The sequence below is a fragment of the Centruroides vittatus genome, unplaced genomic scaffold (genome assembly GCF_030686945.1).
Source record: "Centruroides vittatus isolate TY-2023 unplaced genomic scaffold, ASM3068694v2 contig_461, whole genome shotgun sequence".
Lineage (NCBI taxonomy): Eukaryota > Metazoa > Arthropoda > Arachnida > Scorpiones > Buthidae > Centruroides > Centruroides vittatus.
In genome coordinates this window covers 594,200-614,256 of record NW_027122257.1, presented here as the reverse complement: position 1 = coordinate 614,256, position 20,057 = coordinate 594,200, and the positions used below count along the sequence as shown (strand labels likewise).

Below are 20,057 nucleotides of genomic sequence, written 5' to 3'. Positions count from 1 at the left end.
GTACGTCGGACGTTCAGCGCCGCTTTCCTGTAAGCCTAGAAGTTTGACAATGGCGTTTGGAATGTCGAGCATGATTCCACTGACTTTCCAAACGCCATTGTCAAACTTCTAAGCTTACAGGAAAGCGGCGCTGAACGTCCGAAGTGCACGTTTTCGCGTTTAAAACTTCGGCCTCAACCTCGCTAATAACTTTATAAAACGGGACAATTCCGTCTTCTCAATTGTTCCAAAAGCTATTCATGTTTTTTATCATCCCTCGCAATACCGACAACTCTTTATCATTTACACGTTATTTACCTAGTTTATGCACAATTCTTATTGTTTATATAATATGTTCTTATTTGGAGTGACGTACGCCATTTACACAGATTCTTAACGTGATCCACGTTGAAGAATACCGCAAATGAAAGTGGATCATTCGATTTTCTGTGAATAATTCCGAGTTAGGTTAACGGATCCGGGTATAAAACGTCTATTATGGTAAAAACACAATAGAAAAGTTCTAAAAATACATTAATGCATTAGAACAATGCTCGTGTCGTAGTATAGAGTGGAATTCCTAGAAAAACTTGTGGAATTTAGATTTCTAGAAAGGTTCATGCTCTTTTAAAATACATCTAAGTTAATCTGCAACAAATATATTATATTTCACTTATGTAACTTTATGAAAAAAAAGATTTAATTTTCAGATAATTGATTAGTTCCGTCCTTTACGAGAGAGGGCAGCACTCGCGTTGTGGTCGAAATATTATTTTATCTATTCGTGATCCATCCATCTGCTGTAGGATTTCCGCAATTTTTAAATTGTAAAAATATGTCAAAATCTTAAGTAAAGGATATGAGAATCGGGGAGGACATTATCCATCGCATCGAGTGAGTTCCATTACTTGGAGGCCATTTTACTAATTTTCCGATCGACATATTCTTCAATTTTTTCCGAAAAGCGGATATTTGAAAGTGAGATGTCGTTCTGGAATTTTTTTATACTTTAATTCAACATTTTTGCTGGTGACCCGACTTATTTTTATTCGAGAAGCGTCATCTCCAAGTGAATTTTCCTCAGAACGATAACATCTAATCTCACTCGAATTCCTCGAGGCTATGGGTTAAGTTATTGTAGACAAGTCTTTGATTTCGGGTGTGTTAAAATCTATAATTATCATTATTACGCATGCAAATTTCTAAAAGGAACCATTGACTTTCTGTTGCTATTTCCGAGCGCACTAGGGTAAACTTTAATTACATCTGTGTCGCAGACGTAAATTTATAAAAGCGACCGACACGTAAAGTGACGCTTTTTAATGCTTAATAATGTACTAATGACCTACATTCTTGTTTTCTTTATGTTTGGTGCTGTTATTATATATAAGAGGTTACTGCGGGAAGCTTTCCAGCAGGAGAGATGGCTTGATATAGAGTACGTTAGATGTAAAATTTTTTGAAAAATCACGATATATTTTTACTTCCGGGGGAGTTGCCCTAGAGAATAGATGTACCTTTAATGGAGCATTTTAAATGGATTTTTTAAATAGAAAACCTATTAGGAAGAGAGGCCCTTTAAAGAACCTTTGACAAGATTTTAAAGAAGTATGCTTAATAAAAAAGTTATGAAGGGATGCTTTATAATGAGCCTTTTTTTAATGAGCACTTTAAATGAGGGCCTGGAGAGATGTGTTTAAAGGATCATTTTTATCAGAAAAAATATCTTGGCCCTTCAACAGAAGAGACCTCCTTTCATCAAATTATTAGTAAGAAATGCTCTTTCAACGAAGCATCCTCCCCGAAAGACGAATTCCACGACTATTCTTGTTATCCAGACAAAATTATTTTAAATTTTCACATAGAATTTTCCTCGAAATTAAAATCTGGTGTTGAACTTTCTATTAATAAAGACGTTCATGCGATAGATAATTAACGAAATGCATTTCTTATGAAGGAAGTTTTCAGTTGTGCGAAGGAAAAAGGTGGAGCAGAGAAATTCCAGATGTTTTCGTTTTGAGCCTCGGCTAATTCTATGACATACAGTATTTAGAATACGCTAATGACAAAACAGAACAGAAGTGACGCGTTCTGTCCTTTGACGAATATGACTACTTAACAATCCGATCAACGAACGTGGTTTTAATTACTTCCATCGATTGTCATTATGGTCACCGACACCACCTATTCATATTCATTTATAAAGAATTCTATTCAGGCAGACGTAGAAAATTTATTAATAATTCGACAAATTTTTTTTTAAAATAATTTTAAAAAACTCAAGAGAAAAAAATAAAATATTAAAACTTTTAATTTATCCTCCGGGATTGGTTGATTGGCGATTCGAAATTTAAAATTCCGCTTCTTTCATCGGACGTTTTAAAAATCTCTCGCCATTCTATTGGCTCTTTTCAAAATTTAAATTTTTGAAAAAACTTTTGATTTGTAATTATAATTTCGGAGCTCTGTTTATTTATCGAAAATCATTTATTTACAGTAAATTTATATAAACAAGAACCAATTCCTTTAAAAAATTAACTTATATTCGGAATTAAATAATAAAAAAACAGAAATCGCAATATTCATCAAATAAAATGCAAAGAAGTCAACATCAAGACTACGGACACAAAGAGAAAGTACATGGTGAGATAGATAAATTTTTTGTAGACCTGAAATATCTTAAAACACACCTTAACGAAATAACACTTCTCAAGACACTATCCCTGCTGAAATCAATCGCAAATGCTATACCAACGAGAGACAGAAATTATATTAACTTTAAAATCCTTACAGCAGCGATACAATATAAATATATAAAAATCCGAAGACTAAAAAGAATCCTCCGGAAACTTAAAGCACAAAACAAGACGAGATTATCACAGAATACCGAAGAACAAATAGAATATAACCAACAACACGAAGAAAGCAAACATAAAAGACTAGTAAAAAATTCCAATATCCAACTAAGACAGAACTAACGAAATGGCTAGAGACTCTTATATTAAACAAAACAGAAATTAGCATCCCAACAAACATCAAAGAAATACTATATGAAGGCCTAGACTTTAATGGCCCAAATAAATGGGACGTCTTAAACGTAATACCGAATTTAGACAAAATCTGTAATGACTTACCAGAAATAGAATCGAATACGATGAAAATGAAACTAAGAAATAAAATTAAAACATATATAATTAAAGAAAGAGGGAAAATAACAATCAAAGATAAAAATTACTTTCAATATATAAAGCAAATTCAAGTACTGGATAATTTTCTAAGAGAAAACAGATTAGAAATCGTCAAAGCTGATAAATCAAAGCAAACTAATAGTTACCCAAGAATGGGTTAAAAATGATTTATCAGCTTTGTTAAATGTCTAATTTATTTTTGTCTAATCTGTTTTCTCTTAGAAAATTATCCAGTACTTGAATTTGCTTTATAAATTGAAAGTAATCTTTATCTTTGATTGTTGTTTTCCCTCTTTCAAATTTAAAAAATCTTCCTGTTGACCCTATAGATGTTATATATCAAGAACTGAAAAATGGCTCATACTAAATGAAGGAAATAACCGTATAGCAAAATTAAACATTAAGCTTAAAACATACAAAATGGGAGGAAAAGTCAGACCGATAATAGGCTTCAAATCCAACTAAATAAAGATAAAGATGAAAATTGCCATGTGTCTTCAAAATACACTATAAAGTTAGTGCTTAATATGTTATATTCTCCTATAGGCATGCATGCTAACGACGATCTAGAATTAATTTACAGTATCATAGAAATTTAACTTATGACTTATTGTTAATTAGAAGTACTGTACATGCCGTGTTTACAATTAAGGACTTTAACATTACTTAAGATTAAAAATAACAAAATAATAAACAGTATTCGCCGCGCAGCCATGTCCCGACGCATGGCATTGCTTGCTCTAACAGAAGGATATAAAAAGAAAGAATAAGGAAAAATAAAATAAGGTAATAATAAATTTAAATAAAACAATTACGTAGTAGACAATTTATGTTGGTTTACAGCCAGTTGAATATATAAATCGAGCATAACTTTCTCGTGATGTAATTTATATAACATTAATGTCATTAAAATTTACGTTTTTCTTTATTCTTAGCCGGAAATAAAAATTATTCATAAAATTTTTAGTTTTGAAACATCATTTAATAAGGAAATTTGATCTCTCTTAGATAATTTTTAGCTTAAAAAACAATAGTCATTTTTATAAGCGACGATTCGGCTAATTTGCATAATATAAAAATGCTTTCAAGTATATTTTATATTAAAAATTAAAGTTATTGCTGTGTTTTTCGGCATCTCGAATGAAGATATTTTCTATTTTATTTCTTTATTATATATATATATATTTTGTTTTCTTTTTGTTTTTTGTCAGTTTGACACACCGCTCTGTAACCAGGTAGCAACTGGAGCGTGTATAAATTTCCAATAAGTACGCTCCTCGGATATAAGAGTTGCATATTTTAATGGACGGATTTGTCAAAGAGGTTTATTTAAAAGCAATATCTCAATAACGTTTGCTCAAGGACTTACAGGCGCTTAAAGATTGAATAAGGATAAGGTTATCAACCCTACGAATTTTTTCTACTGTAAGAAAAGAAATCGATATTCCATGACATTGAAAGTTTCTAGGATTATTTAGAACATTTGATAACGTTCTCTTCCATTTCATATTTTTATTTTATTTTATCTATTTTATATTAAAATTTTATATTAAGATTTCTCCCGCATACCGTGTTGATAAATTTCTGCGAAAATATTCCTCGTCCCGCCATCTGGTGTTAAAATTATCGCTACATTATTTCTTTAATTTGTTTTTATAACAGTAAAATTAAATTAATGAAATGCCCTAAAAATTTCTAAATGTATACATAATAATTAAATTAATATCTTTTATAAATAATAGCATAAAAAACAAATCAAAGGAACAGTTTCAAAAAAATTTCGTTTTATATACGTACGACGGCAATTTCAAATTTTCTTAATATATTATTTTATATTTAATTATAATATTTAATAATTATTAATTAATTAATAAAAATATTAAAAAAACAAAATTAGTTAAAATTTGATTATTTCCGAAACTCTCGAACAGGAATAACGTGACAAATTTTAAAACGACATCTTTACTAACAAATTACCACGAATAATTACACTTTAAACAAATTAATACTTTTAAAAAGATCGCAAAAAATTTCGAATTTAAGAAAGGAAAAAACAGTGAAATTGATAAAAGTTTCGAATCGGAAAATGTTATTTAATCTCGTCTCCATTAGAAAATGACGTCACCCCGTCACAAAATGAAAGCGTCGATGTTGATTAATTGCGTTATGTACTAATTTAGTTAGAAGGCGGATAAATACATCGATGATGTTTATGTAATTATAAAGGAGCGCGGTATAAAGTTTTCTAACGATTCTTTATTAGAATCGAGGGTCGATTTTATAGGAAAATGCCTCAGGATATACAAACGAAGACTCTGGTCTCTTCCCTGCTGATCAACGTAAGTCCTGTTGTTTATCAATGGACTTTTTTATCTTACTTAAGTGACTAAGGCCGTCGATTGACTCATTTTTTTAATTATAAGTCCAAATTTGAGTGTTGTAGACACTTCGGGTTATTATCTATAATAATATAAAGTTTAATATAATTAATATTCGGCAAAAGTCCAAGGGGAAGTGTAAAAATTAAGCGTAAATATGATTGTTATTGCACGTTTATCTGATAACTTACCGCGGATTTTCCTCACATTTTCGCGAATTAACTTGGTTTTGGTTTTGGTAACTTGAGAATTTATTGTAATTTAAGTGTGTTAAGTAAGTTATAAATGTTGTTTAACACATAATTTGATTTGTCTGATAGAATTCTACCTTCACTGGTGGGAGCGAAGGATTACCGCAGTGTAGTGGTGTCGAGCGAAAAAAAATACGGTACGGTCTCGACGGTCTGGCTTTTGATGACCGACGTATCCCTGGCAGGATTGCCCTGCACCCTTCTGTTACCGTGAAAATATTAGTTGTGTTGCCGGTAGCATTTTCCCATTTACTTCGGTTCTGTGTCCGAGTGTGTGTTGCTCGTCGGCACGCCATATTATTTGTCCACTGCCTCTGAAAAGAAATGGTACCGTTGGGCAGTTGGTCCCTTCGTTTGCTGTATTCGGGCAGGCTTTAGACTGGTGATCCTCTAACTTTGTGAGTCGCAGCTCTCTTGGTTCTGTAAAGTTATACCCGATGCCTTTAACCCATTTTCCCTTGTGTGAAAAAGAGAAAGGCTTGGAAATATTCTTAGAAAAACTTTTCTATGATATTCACACTTTATGTCCTTACTGTACATTGTTCTCTGCATTTGAAAACTATTAAATGCAATGTTTCTTCTTAAAAAGAGGAAAGGGTTTTCGGTGACTCCTACCCTTGCCATTTGGAACCCTGTGTCCGGCACTCACTGCCACTCTATTGCTTCTTTTTGTCCCCTAGATTTACTCTCGGCCCGTGGGGGGTGGTAACACCCACTTTGGGAACTACAGCTTTAGACTTATATACTTGGTAATCTGGCACCTTTTTGTGTAAGGAATGGCTAAATTAGCATGAATTTGGTGTGTATTTTTTATGATTTTGAGCTTGCCAATTCTTTGGAAGCGTGAGATGAATTTTTGAGGAAGACGAGCTGATGATTTGAAATGGTCATGGGTTCCCTTCATTTTGGAAGCAGACTTTTTTTTCTTTCTTTCTTTTTTTTTTTTTTGTATTGACAAATGAAATATGTAGAATGCTTCTTTACTAATAAATATCAATCTTAAAGATTTTATCTATATATATAAAAACGAATGTCTGTGTGTCTGTCTGTGTGTGTGTTTGTCCTTCATGCATTACCACACCATTTATCCGATTGCCATGAAACTTCGGGAAGTTGTTTAATACACTCCCACGAAGGTTTCTGGCATATGTGAAGACCACCATTCCCTCCTTTCAAAAATATATTTATATATGGATTAAGGCTTTTATGTCCAACAGATGGTGCTAACTTCCGACGACCTAAGTTTGCTTTTCTGTGAGAATGGACTGAAGCAGATCATTTTCTATCTATCTATATAAATAAAATATAATGTTTGTTTGTTCCTACCGATTCCTTTGAAATTTTGACACAACGTTGCATTTGAATATGCATGTGTTTTTATATAATATACATGTCGAAATTCCCCCCAGTGGGGGGAGATGGACGGGATTAAGGCTTACCGTGAAAAACTCTGCTTCTATTATACTATTTTACATGCGGTTTTTTGCATTTTTGATTGCGTTTTAATAGGTTACGTCAACAGAATATACACTAAAAAGGGATTTTTTGATATTTCCTTGCGGGGGAGAGGGACAGGATTAAGGCTTACTGTGAAGAACTCTGCTTTTATTATACTATTTTAGACGCGTTTTTGATTGCGTTTTAATAGGGTACGTCAAGAGAATGTACTGTACACTAAGAAGGGATTTTTGAAATTCACCCCACAGGGGAAATGTTATACATTTATAATAGATACATTTTGAGCCACAACAATGCGTGGCCAGGTCAGCTAGTTTTTTAATAAAAATAACATTTATTTATATGGGTAGAAATCATTACAGACCCATGGAAAATCTCCAGCTCCTCCTCTTGATGCCTTAGGTCGGAAGTAAACTATAACAGGACTTTCTGTCTACCAGTCAAAATCCTATAGGAATTTGTGGACCATTTCTATGTAAACAACAAAATTGAAAGGAACTATAGACCTTGGCAAAACTCTTTAAAATGGCCAGTAAAAGATAGGGATATAACATTTAAATAAATAATCAATGTTATTCAGATTGACCTTATTGAATATCAAATCTAATCTAATCATTTATTTTTCATATGCAGTATTACACTAGTGACCTTGAAGTATCTAGAAATGACAATCCCCATTAATATCTGACAATCAAACAGCCATTCCTGAAATGGAATTTGAATTTGGTGATCTGATGAACTAGAAACAGCATCTTAACACTCACTAACTTTATTATTTTTATCATTATTATATACGTCTACTAAAATTATGAGTGTTTCAAACTTCACTTGCAAATAGGTCTTCTTTCACATTCCATATATACTTGTATGCCATACTATGTAACAGTTGAGTGTGTTGTCTATGCCCAGATAGAAATTGCATTCAGTAATGATTGTAGATATGCTTGTTGAATTGCTGTTATGCTTGATCAATGAAGTTAAAATAGAAAGTATGCTTCATTGCTACTATAACTAAAATTATAGAGTAATTTTACTGTTTTTGAAGTTTTTCTTCACTGTTTCTGATATTGTGTGTTTTTTTTTTTTTTAATAAAGATTTTGGTAATAGATAGACTAATGGCTTTCATGAACACTTCAGGGTATTCACAAAAGTCAAAGTACCAGGAGCTGCTAAGAATGTAAGATTCATGGTATCTGTAGAAGCTAAATGACGCATTAGAATTAGTTAGGGAGCCAGTTTATTAAAAAATAAATTATTAATCCAAATTTTTGAGCGCCAGTTCTACAAATAATTTTAACAAATTAAAAGTTAACATTAAAGTAATACAATACACACAAGAAAATATTTTAATGGTATAATCTATGTTTTAGAAGATAAATTATAAAAATAAAACAAAAATTTATTAGAAATAATCATTCAAGTTTGTTTTTTATTTTTATAAAATAGAAAAAAGTAATTTCTCAAGACACCTCCATTTGATCAGAATTATGAGGATTTATGATACTCTATTGTATAACTTATCTTAAATGTACAGGAATGTGCTATGTTTGATTAATTTTGAGTGTCCTCAAAATTATAACTGCAAATCCTGTAGTCACTTGTAGTTCAAATCTGATGGCTAGTTAAGCTGTCCGTTTATCATAAATTAATTGTCAGATTTTATTATCTTCTTACAGTTTGCTTTTTATCAATTTGTGATATTTTCAATGGAATGAATTATGTAATTTGTGGATTTTTAAAAGATTAGTTTAAAATAGTGCTAATATTATTGTTATATCAAGTGTTTTATTTATAATACAGCATTTAATATTACTGTAAATGTGATACATTAATATTCCATTTTTTTATCTATGAAAAGAATATAGCAATAATTTATTTAAAAACAGAGGAAATAATATATATGTATTGATCCATTTTAGTTGTCTTATTTTTAAATTATAGTTAGATTTATTAGTTGGATGGCTTAAATTATTTGAATGGTAGTTCAATTCCCTTAGTTTTTTGATTCAGCTCTAATAAATTATATAATTATATAAAAATTGCAGGTCTCCTATCCAATGATGAGGTAAATTGTATAAAAATTGCATACTTTATGTTTGTGTTTCATGTTGCAAAAGAAATGAGTCATGGGCAAAATCTATTACTCATCGTATAATTTGACCTGTAAATATTTTTTGATATACAAATCTAGTTTGTAAAGATTAGTTTCAAATAAGTTCTTCAGTTGTTTTGCCATTTCTATATGTAATGTCATATATATGACTATAAGTATTCTTATATTCTATATCTTATAATTTAAAATTGAAAATTTCTTGGTAAAATTTTTTTATATATCACACAAATGTTGCACTGAGAATTTTGCAGTTTAAATTCCTAATGCTATCTTTCTCTCAATGGATTCAATGGATTGTTCATCAAGTAAATAGTACTAAAAAGACTGTTATTTCAAAACACTTACACAAGCAAAAATCCAGCTTGTGAAACAACAGTGGAGAAAAAGAACGTTATCAATTGCTTTTAGCAATCATCCTCAAGTTAAAGAACTTATATGGAAATGTATAACAGAATGGAACATATGATGGAAATTATCCAGTATTTAGTGTGTTTATCATTGTCTTTTCAGCATTATCTGCCTTTAATAGCAAAAAAAAAAAATGCTCATGCAAGACAAAAACATTTACAAAAATGTCTTTGTCAGGCAAAAAATGAAAGAACATATTCTAGGATCTAATTTTTCACCCAACAAAGATATTTTTGTAAATATTGAAAGTACTTACATGAGCATTTCTTTTCATTATTAAAGTCAGCGAATGCCAAAATAACAGTGTTTTTACTCAATGGATCATTACTTTACTTGTCTGGTTATGTACTAATTCACAATCTGTAATCAAGGATTGGAAATTGACCGGTAAACATTCATTTATTCAAAATTAAATGAATGCTAATTAATTGGCTACGGATTCTGATTTCTTAATAAAGGATTGCAAACATTGATAGAAACACTCGTGTCTGAGTTTTGAGACACCAAAGAAATATTCTGGGAAGTATTAATAATATACTTTGCAATTATTGTACTTGCTGGTATTATCCAAAAAGTTACTGTGCAGTGAGAAATTTCTAACGACATTAAATTCATATGTACAGTATTGGATAGGAGACCTGTAAATTGTATGCAATACCATATGGTCAACTGATATCAAATGCTTCTCTTTTCAGTTAACTAATATTCTTCTTTGTGATTTTTTATATAAAAATTTAATAATATAAATAAATGAATTGGCTCTGTTCTGTATTTTATTGATAAAATAACTTCTTTATAATTAAATTGGGATCTGTGTTGTAGAACTTTAAATGCAAATTATGAGACTGAGTCATATATATATTTAACAATTGCATGGTGAAAGTTAACCATTACAATTTTCAATAACATTTTAATGAAGGAAATACTTACATGGTATGAACTATGTATATATGAGGGGTGACCATTTAATTTGTGGCCAGGAGAGAACACTCATCTTAAATGGCATCTTCTGGCATTTGTCGATCTCAAAATACTCTTCTTTGAACCTCGCATTGTTTTTTCAGCATTGTATCTGTGCATTAAACACATTTTGGAAGGCATTTTTTGACGACCACCTTCATATTTTTCAAAATCACTTCTCACAAAATTCCTTTCTATAGTGATTTAAAATAATGTTAAATAGACAGATGTAAATGAAAGTTTCAGAGTGACAGACAATTAAACATAAGGAGAACATGTAAAATTAATTTTGGAGAATGAATTAAGTGTAAATAATTAAGAATTAGTGGAAAAGCACACATGAATTATAAAAATTATGCTATAAAAAATTTATCATTTGATATGAGTGGGGAATGTCAATGTAAATTTATGAATTTGTTAATCATTACTGAGAAATTAAATAAATATCTATTATTTATTTTTTATTTTTGTATAATGCATTATTGTTAGTGCATTCCAAATATAATGTTTATCATTTAACAAATTAAAATATTTTTTTAGTTTTGATTTAAGTGTACATTTACATATTTACATTTAAAGTAAAATTAAGTAAATGTTAATACAAGTATATAATTATTTTAGAATATATGGTGAAACCTTGATCTGTCATTCCCATATCAATTGTTTTCTCACATTTATTTGTTGTTTCTTCCTGTTCTAAATAAGAATCCATATATATAATGTTAATTTTTTTTGTATTCTTTATTCCAGCATAGTTCATTTACCCTTGATGTTTGTTCTGTATTTTAACTAAAAGAAAATTGAAAAAGACTCTAATTGCAAAAATTTAAGCCAAACCCAGATTCAAATGCAGATTCCAGACTGGTGAAGCTAAAAAATTTATGGAAGAAAGATAATTATTGTAAAATAGTTTTCATGTGGAATACTTTTTATTCTGAATTAGAGCTTATGTGAATAGTTACATTGTATTTTTCATATATATGAATCTTCTCTTAATGAGTCATTTATTGTGAATAATTAGGAATTTTATACAGGGTGGGCCAACGAAAACGAAACGGCAGAGTGTTCGTGTTCGTCCAAGCAAATCGCTCGGACAGGTTGATTTTATTCTCGAGGGGACATCTTTTGCAATAAAGTTTTTGCGAATCTGAATATTAACTAAACAAACATTTTTTTTCAAAATAAATGTTTGTTTAGTTAATACAAAATAAATGAGTTTTTAAAATTTTTTGTTGTCTGTTGTATTCAGAATCGCAAAAACTTTATTGCAAAAGATGTCCTCTCGAGAATAAAATCGACCTGTCTGAGTGATGTGCTTGGATGAACACGAACACTCTGTCGTTTTGTTTTCATTGGCCCACCCTGTATATATTCAGCACACTAACTGTAATTTGTATAAGATCGTATTGAAAAATTTCTGTCAAAATGATAAATTTTCACCAAAAATAATACTTTCAAAGCTCTGAAAAATAATAAATTTACTTCCAAGATTATTTTTTTGATCATTGAAAAATTTTTAAAATGGAGATTGATGATTGTAACCAATTTTTACAAATATTGGCATTTATTTGTTGTATTATTTCTCTTTTATGAGGAGATGCCCCAGCTTACCATTTTATTCATCTATTTAACTACTTTTTCTTCTCAACCTATGGGTTGTACAGTGTGTAAATCTGGCAGTCTAGGGGGGGAAAATTTTAAATTCAAATACAGTGGTGATTGGTTAACAAACAGTTCGGATAATGAACGCTTACATGAAAGATTTTTATGTTTGGACAATGAACACTTCACAGAACAAACAGAAAAAGAAGCGACATAAAATAGTGAATACTGATCAATTTTTCCTTGTCTCCAGGTGACAATTCAAAACTTTTTGAAACTCTGAAAATGTTGACATCAACATTCAACCTGATACCGATTGGATAGTATTCATCCGAATTTTGAAACTCTCTCTTGTAATTCCAGCTTTTTATTTACCTTTCTGACAAATAATTTTTTACAGTCTTTGCAAGACTATTGGGCGGGTATAGGTTAAATTTTGCATCAGTTCTCATTTACGAAAGGCAAGATTTTAACTGTCCCATCAGATATTCGTTAACGTTTAAATATCAAATTTCAAATTTTATCCGGGCCTTGCATTTAAATAATTTTTTTGTGCGCTAGTTCATTTCTGTTCTCTGAATTTTTATAAGTGCTTTTCTGAACTTTTTATTTAAAAAAGAAACTATACTATGGAGCCTAAAAAAGGTGGGTCAAAAACCATGCTCACCATAGAAACCAAGCAAGAGATAATAGCCAAGATAGAAAGCAGAAGATGTCTGATGTTACTAGACAGTATGGCTTGAACAGATCTACAGTCTTAGTTATGAAAGATATATCAAGAAATCTCAAGCAGTTAAAGATCTTTTGAAGAAGTGGGAGGATGTCAGAACAACTGTCATCCAAATGACATCCAAACCAGAATGAGATTAATAGGCTTGGGAATCTTTACAATTACAATGCTATTAATTATTTTCGAAAAATCCTGAAGAAGAGAGAAAAGCAATCGACATTAGACAGATTCTTTAACCCCCACAAATGGAAAAAAACATGATTGATAAAAATGCAAGAATGTGTATATATGTATTTTTATTATTACATATAATTAAACACAGTAAGAAAGTATACATTTTTTACTTTTTGGAGTCTTCAGAACCAATTAATCAAATTCCCATAAAAATCTATGGTAAATTGATGATCGGTTAACGAACAATTCGGATAGTGGACAAAGTCTTGGAACGGATTATGTTCATTAACCGATCACCCACTGTATAAAGCATAGTTTCTTTTTCAGGTAGTTTTTGCTAAAAGAAATACAAATGTGAGTAATTGTACAAGTTACTTAATATATTTAAAGGAAATTAAAACTATTTACAGCACATAAAATATGAATCTGCAAAATAAGTAGACTAACTTATTATATTATAACTTATTATATTGTAACTTTATATTATAGTACTGTGTTTAATCCTAATGAAATTTCAACCCTGAAAAATAATAAATAACAACAGGCTTTAGTTTGCAAGCAAAAACAAAAAAAGAATTACAAGTGTAAAACATTATGAGAAAATTAATGAGTTGATAGAATTCTCTTTCTTGTTCCAATAAATATTTCTCATTCTCTAATAAATTTAATATTTTGAGATTTCAGAATTTTTGAAAATATTTTGAGAATAAATTTAATATTTCGAGATTCATTTTTTAATGTTTATTTATGAGATGCTCACAAACTGGCTATAAATGAATGTGATGTGATCCAGCAAGTCCGAATTTGTATCTCTTCTTGATGTTTTCTTCGTAAATAGTTTCTTGAACTGTCTATTACGTTTGTTTCTCGCCTCTTGTGTTTCTTCCAAGTATTGTTCAATTGGGAGAATGCAAGCTTTGATAATGTCCTTTTCGTGAAATAAAATTTTAGGAAGGCTCACGGAAGTTGTATACCGTGTATAGTGTTTGAGGTAAAGGTCTCGTGTCTCTTTTGTGTGGGACTCCCTTAAATTAATTTCTTCCTCTTTTCTTCCTTAATTTAATTTCTCTGGATATATTCAGTTCTTGGTAAGTTGATCTCAGGAGGTGTTGCACTTCTTGTTTTTAGATTTAGGACCACAATTATCAAAACGCTTTGATGGCTGGTCGGGTCCATTCGTGGGAGTATTTAGTCTTGACATACTTAGATGGCTTTAAATGTATGGTCAGAAAATGTAATATTTTCAACAAGCCAAGATGAATAAGTATCTAAGAAGCATTGTCGATGCCTTGCTACTTCCCATTTACTGCTAATTTTTTGGCAAATATTTTAATTTTCTGCTTTACACAGTTTAAAGGAATTTTAAAATTCACTATCTCTCCCATTTCTCGAAGAACATATGCAATCATGACCTCAAACTTTGAATTCTTTTAATTTTTATCCCATATCTCGAAAACAGTCTGGGAAATTGAGGATGTCATTCTGTTAAAAATGAAAATTTGTGCGAAACTTCTTTTATGATTTAAATACCAAAGATACTAGCTTTAATAACCATGTAGTCACAAGGAGGAATTAAGAGGACTACTAAACTAAAACTTTATGTAAACTTCAAAAAGAACTTTTTGGTCGAATGAAAATTATTCAACTTTTCAAAAGAATTCTTCAAGTCGACAATGTCTAATTTAGAAAAAATTCAACCACTGGTAATAAGGATAAATAAGGATAAGCTGTATAAATTTATGATTCAAACATACAGTAAACTCTGAATGTCATTAGGGGTGCACACAATTCATGCCAACTAGATATAGTGAAATGTAATACACAGAGCTAAGCATGCCTATACACGTTTGATCAAATTTAGACATGTACTTCTACTACTCATTTGCATTTCAAGGAAACTTAACTTCATTCCCAGACACTCTGGGTAGTCTACTATTGAGATATAAAATAAATTAACACGTTGATTAAGTAGAAAAATTGAATTTTTTCCACCTAGATTGCCAGATTTACACACTGGGTTGGTGGGTGGCATGTTACCTTCCTAACATATTTCTTTATTAACCAGCTGTTTGATCACATGGTAAGATCTTTACTCCTCGACCCTCCAACTACCACTCCCTAGTTTTCCCTTAACTTCTTCTCCAATAATGTGGTATACTAATTATTTTTACCTTTATTATTCCATGTTCTAATTCTAGTTTAATGCAGGTTTTGCCACCCAACAACTTAGGATGCTTTTCACTGCCCTCTCCTTCCAGAGAGTTTTCTGCTTGTTAGTAGAATTGTATTTTTAGTTATTCATTTTATGTTATGTTTTGATATCTCAGTAAAATAAGCTGGCAAGTTTCCATGTCTTACTCTCATATTCTGATAAATCAATGAATATTTATCAAAAATAACCAAAAATTCTTTCAAAGGAGACCCAAATGACCATTACAGATTCACATCAGAATGCATTGAATTTTTTCCAGAAAGTTTGATAAAAATTTGAATAGATATAAAACTAATTTTGATATAATCTTTCCATTTAAAATCTTTTAGTGAACTATAAAAAATTAATGGAAAATAAAAGAATATATGAGTAAGTAAGTAAGTAAGTAAGAGTTAAAATCATTATTATTAAGGTAAATAAATTCTGAGAGGCTACCAGAAATGCATAATCGAAGCAATATCTTATAGCAATGCTATTGATATTTAATAATTAAAATCGCAAGTAGATTTTACGCTAACAATATTTATAATTTTCTTACAGTATCGATACGTAGATCAAGCCAAAAGAGACATCTGCAATGCTCTACAGTTATACAAAAGTCTATATCCGAAACGACAGCAATTTGGTAATTATGAAACAGTGACATAAAATTATTACTGTTATGTAATTATAATGCTTAATTTTCTCTAATTTACTGTCTGTTAAGTAATAAAATGCACAGAATATTGGATTTATCATTATTTCACTCAAATTACACTCGACTTTCGATTGTCTATTGAATTTTCATACATAAAATTGTTAATGGGAACATTAATTTTTATTTAAGTTTAATATATTTTGAAAAAATTTATATAAATTCTCTTTTTTAATACAGATATTACATAAAATTGCTATCTGGTATTTTTGTTCTGAGCTAATATAAATTTATGGGTGATATTGGTGTAAGGTGAAAAAATATATATGTAATTCATATTCTTAAATTTTTTTACATATTATTATTGAAATTTGTTACTTTTAGACATAAATTTAATGTCGAGCTTAAAATTATACAACTAGCTGTGTGTGCCTGACGTTACTCGGACTTTAGGGGTGGTTGTGATAGGGACCCTCAAAGTAATTTTTTTTTTTTTTTTTTTTTTTTTTGAGTATCGAAAAATATCTATGTCAAATTTATGTGGATATGTCAAATGGTACAGAACTCTTTACCTAACATACATACATATTTTGATTTTATATATATATATATAGATTAATAGAAAGCAGCCTTATTTATAGTCTAGACGTTACTTATTCAATTTTTTTGGAGCTGTTTGGCCCTAGCTTTGGTAAACTTTTCATCACTATTGCTAAATGATTCATTGGATTATTTATCAGACTGTATTAAGGCTTTTAGCTGTAATAAATCTTCATAAATAATCCAACCAATTGTTTTCAATGCTAATTGAATTGGATTGTTGTATAGATTATACCAGTTGGGCTTAAATTTATTTAAAATTATAATTATTAAATTTAGCAAGAGATGGTGCCTAACTCTAGTACCAAATTATCTTAAAATTATTAATATTCCTATAGTCGTTTATAGCTCGATAATTTGCGTTGGTTGGTGTCTTACTTTAATAGATTATACCTTCTACCTATTAAAATTGGTGAAAGAATAAAATTAAAATTTAAGCAATACTTATTCTTACTATGCTTCTTCAAAGAAATTTTAAGATAGATTTGGCATAAATTATTAATGGAAAATTTGTTTACGGTAACAAATAGAGAAACAAATGACATAAATATCTAGATAGATTATTTAATACCAAAAAATTGAGGAGACAAATATATTATGGTTTGCTTGTGCCAATGGCTGCTATATTTTCCACCAATGTACTTAACAATCATTATAATTGATTACATTTAATACTAAAGCCCACTCTGTTAAACATCTAAGTTTTGTCTAGTACAAATTATCTCTAAGCCTATGTCATCACGACCATTATTGTATTAGATATAGAGTGAGAACATGTTATATGATGGGAACATAGCATACATGTTAATGTACATTCTAAATTTGAAATTCAGAAGTTTGGAAGAAACAAATTAATGATCTTAGCTTTGGAAGATGTATAAAACTTTATTTAAAATTGATATTATATGAGTTCTTTAAAGTTGCTGTTTAAAATGATTATCATCAGTAACCTTTCATCATGATGTCTATTTCCAACTTTTTTGGACTTATGGCACACTGAAACAATCTTGCAAATGTTGCAGCACACTTTATTATTAAATATTTTCTGACAGGTTAACAGGTCACGGAGCTCTCTCTAATACATTCTGTATGATTGTTTGTTTATTGGAACAAAGTTCTGAAATGTAGTTGAAAAGTACATTTTTTTAGCTATTTACAAATTTTAAAATTTGTTGTTTTAAGTTTCTTTATTCATCTTGTGGTACATTTAGAATGGCTTTGTGATACAGCAGTTAGGAAATCACTATCCAATGTATAATATAAGAATATTTCTTCTTGAAAACGTTATTTAGAATTATTTGATTAATGGCAACTTGACACAGGATGAAGTCTCAATGATCATTTAAAAGATGGGAAGGCATGTTCTAGTAGCTTTTTCGCAGCTTTTAGCAGAACATTATGTTTAAAATTTTTATCTGTCGGTCATTAAAACGAGATGTTTAAATCAAGAAACTTCTTAAAATATTTTACATTTTTCCCATTTTGTATAGCTTAAAAGAATAATATGTATCTAGTTTAATGGCATAGAAGACCGAGCAGTTTAATGCTTAAATGTTATGGCTCACCAAATAAAGTTTCGATACAAAGAGTTTATGTTGTAATGAAATGTCTGTAACTCATAAAATTATAATATGTTTAGGATAAAGATAAAAACAATAATAATTTCTGTGGTTATGTTTGATTAGCGAGATAAGCTACATTGTTGTAGAGTTCTTTGTGCTTAATAAGATTTCTTTAATCATAAATCTTTATAAATATTTATTCCTTAAATATAATTGATACTATAGAATATAATTTTCATTTAAAAGCAAATTGGACGATTTAATTTAATTGATTATCTTTAATATCTTATTTTATTATTATTAATTTAATTAATATCTTGTAAGAATATTTTCATTAATGAAAAATGTATTTTCAATTGCTTTATTGTAGTAATAATTTACTTTTATTTATTCTAGTGTTTAATGATGGTACGAGCAAGGAATTAGTGTGTCTAGACGGTACGATACCTGTTCCATTTAAAGGTTTGTATTTTTGTTAATGCTTTATTTTTTTGGTTCATTTTGGTGACTTCTAGATTTTCAATGTGGATCGTCAGGTAAGATTCTAGCTCTGAATGAGATGGTTGGGACCTTATCAGCACTGTAGACCTAAGCAAAGGAATTAATGGTCTACATGTGACCCTTTGTGAAATGTAGCCCCCTGAAATTGGCCCATCTGGAATTCTGAAGACTATCAAAAATGGGGTAAAATTTAAAAGTGAAAAAGTCTAGAACTATTTCTCAAAAAAGTGCTAAAGATTGACTGTTTTCCATTTTACTAGATATGACCAAAAGCTTACAAAACAAAGAAATGCCACTGTGCTATCTATTTCTGGGATGGGATTGAGTCATGCATTTTTGCTCTGTTAATCCTATTTCATCTTTAACAAGTTGATTTTGGAGGCTGTATTTCACAAAGGGTCATGTGTAGATCATTGGTTTCTTTGACTTTTTTTACTCCTATGGACATGGTCTATAGCTTTGATAAGATCTCAATAGATCCCAATTGTCTCATTTAGAGCAAGAACCTTACTGATTGAATTACAAAGCTATTATATTATATAATTATAGTTTATTATTACATGACAAAAAATAGAAATAATGAAATCAAAATACATACAGGAAATCATCGTTAGTTTAAAATTCAAGCAATGAAATAATTTGAATGAAATTATTGAGTTATCACAACTTTGAATTATTGAGTTTCAAATCATCCGAGATTTACATATTTCTGGACAATACATCAAATGCCATGTAATTGATAGCCTTATTCCATTTGCAAAATAGAGGGCTATTTTTATTAATTAGTAATATCAATAAACTGCAGGTAAATAGCATGTATCCGGTGAGAATGTCACAGGTTGCCAGATAGGTTTTATAAAAAGTAAAGAGAATTCTTTGAAGTGAAAACCAAATTATTTTAAAGTGGCCCAAAAAGTAGTAAGTCACCCAAAAGTAGTAGCCTAGAACCCTACAGATATTTCAATCTGCTGTTCTTAGATCAATTTTGCAATGTTGAAGCCCAGCTGTATGAGATAAGAGAAAAAATGTTAGTCCAAGAGTAAGGTAACACCCAAAAATGTGTTACTGTAAATGCAAAGAGGTGTTGCCCAGATTAGAGTTGTTTTTGGTCTATTGTTCTTTTATAGTATGGAAGTACTTTGATTTAAACCAGTGGTTCTCAACCAGGATCCATGTAACATTATTGGGGGTTAACAGAGAAAAAAACTGAATTGGGATTTACAGTGATATTTTAGTGGTAATTCTACTTCAGAACAATTGTTTTACTGAGAATTAAATTTCTACAGTATATTGCCAATTTCTTTAT

General features: G+C 29.9%; 1 protein-coding gene across 2 annotated transcripts in view; it reads left to right on the top strand.

Annotated features, from left to right (window-relative positions):
* The first annotated feature begins 5,278 nt into the window (after positions 1 to 5,278).
* The window catches only part of TSG101 (tumor susceptibility gene 101), a 38,574-nt gene continuing 23,795 nt past the window's right edge, over positions 5,279 to 20,057 (top strand). The window contains exons 1-3 of one of the 2 annotated variants that reach the window (XM_067273120.1): positions 5,279 to 5,506; positions 15,995 to 16,079; positions 18,647 to 18,712. In XM_067273120.1, coding sequence (XP_067129221.1) covers positions 5,456 to 5,506; positions 15,995 to 16,079; positions 18,647 to 18,712 — 202 coding nt within the window. In that variant the 5' untranslated portion in view covers positions 5,279 to 5,455. The remainder of the gene's footprint in view (positions 5,507 to 15,994; positions 16,080 to 18,646; positions 18,713 to 20,057) is intronic. The other variant, XM_067273119.1, reaches the window with a different exon arrangement.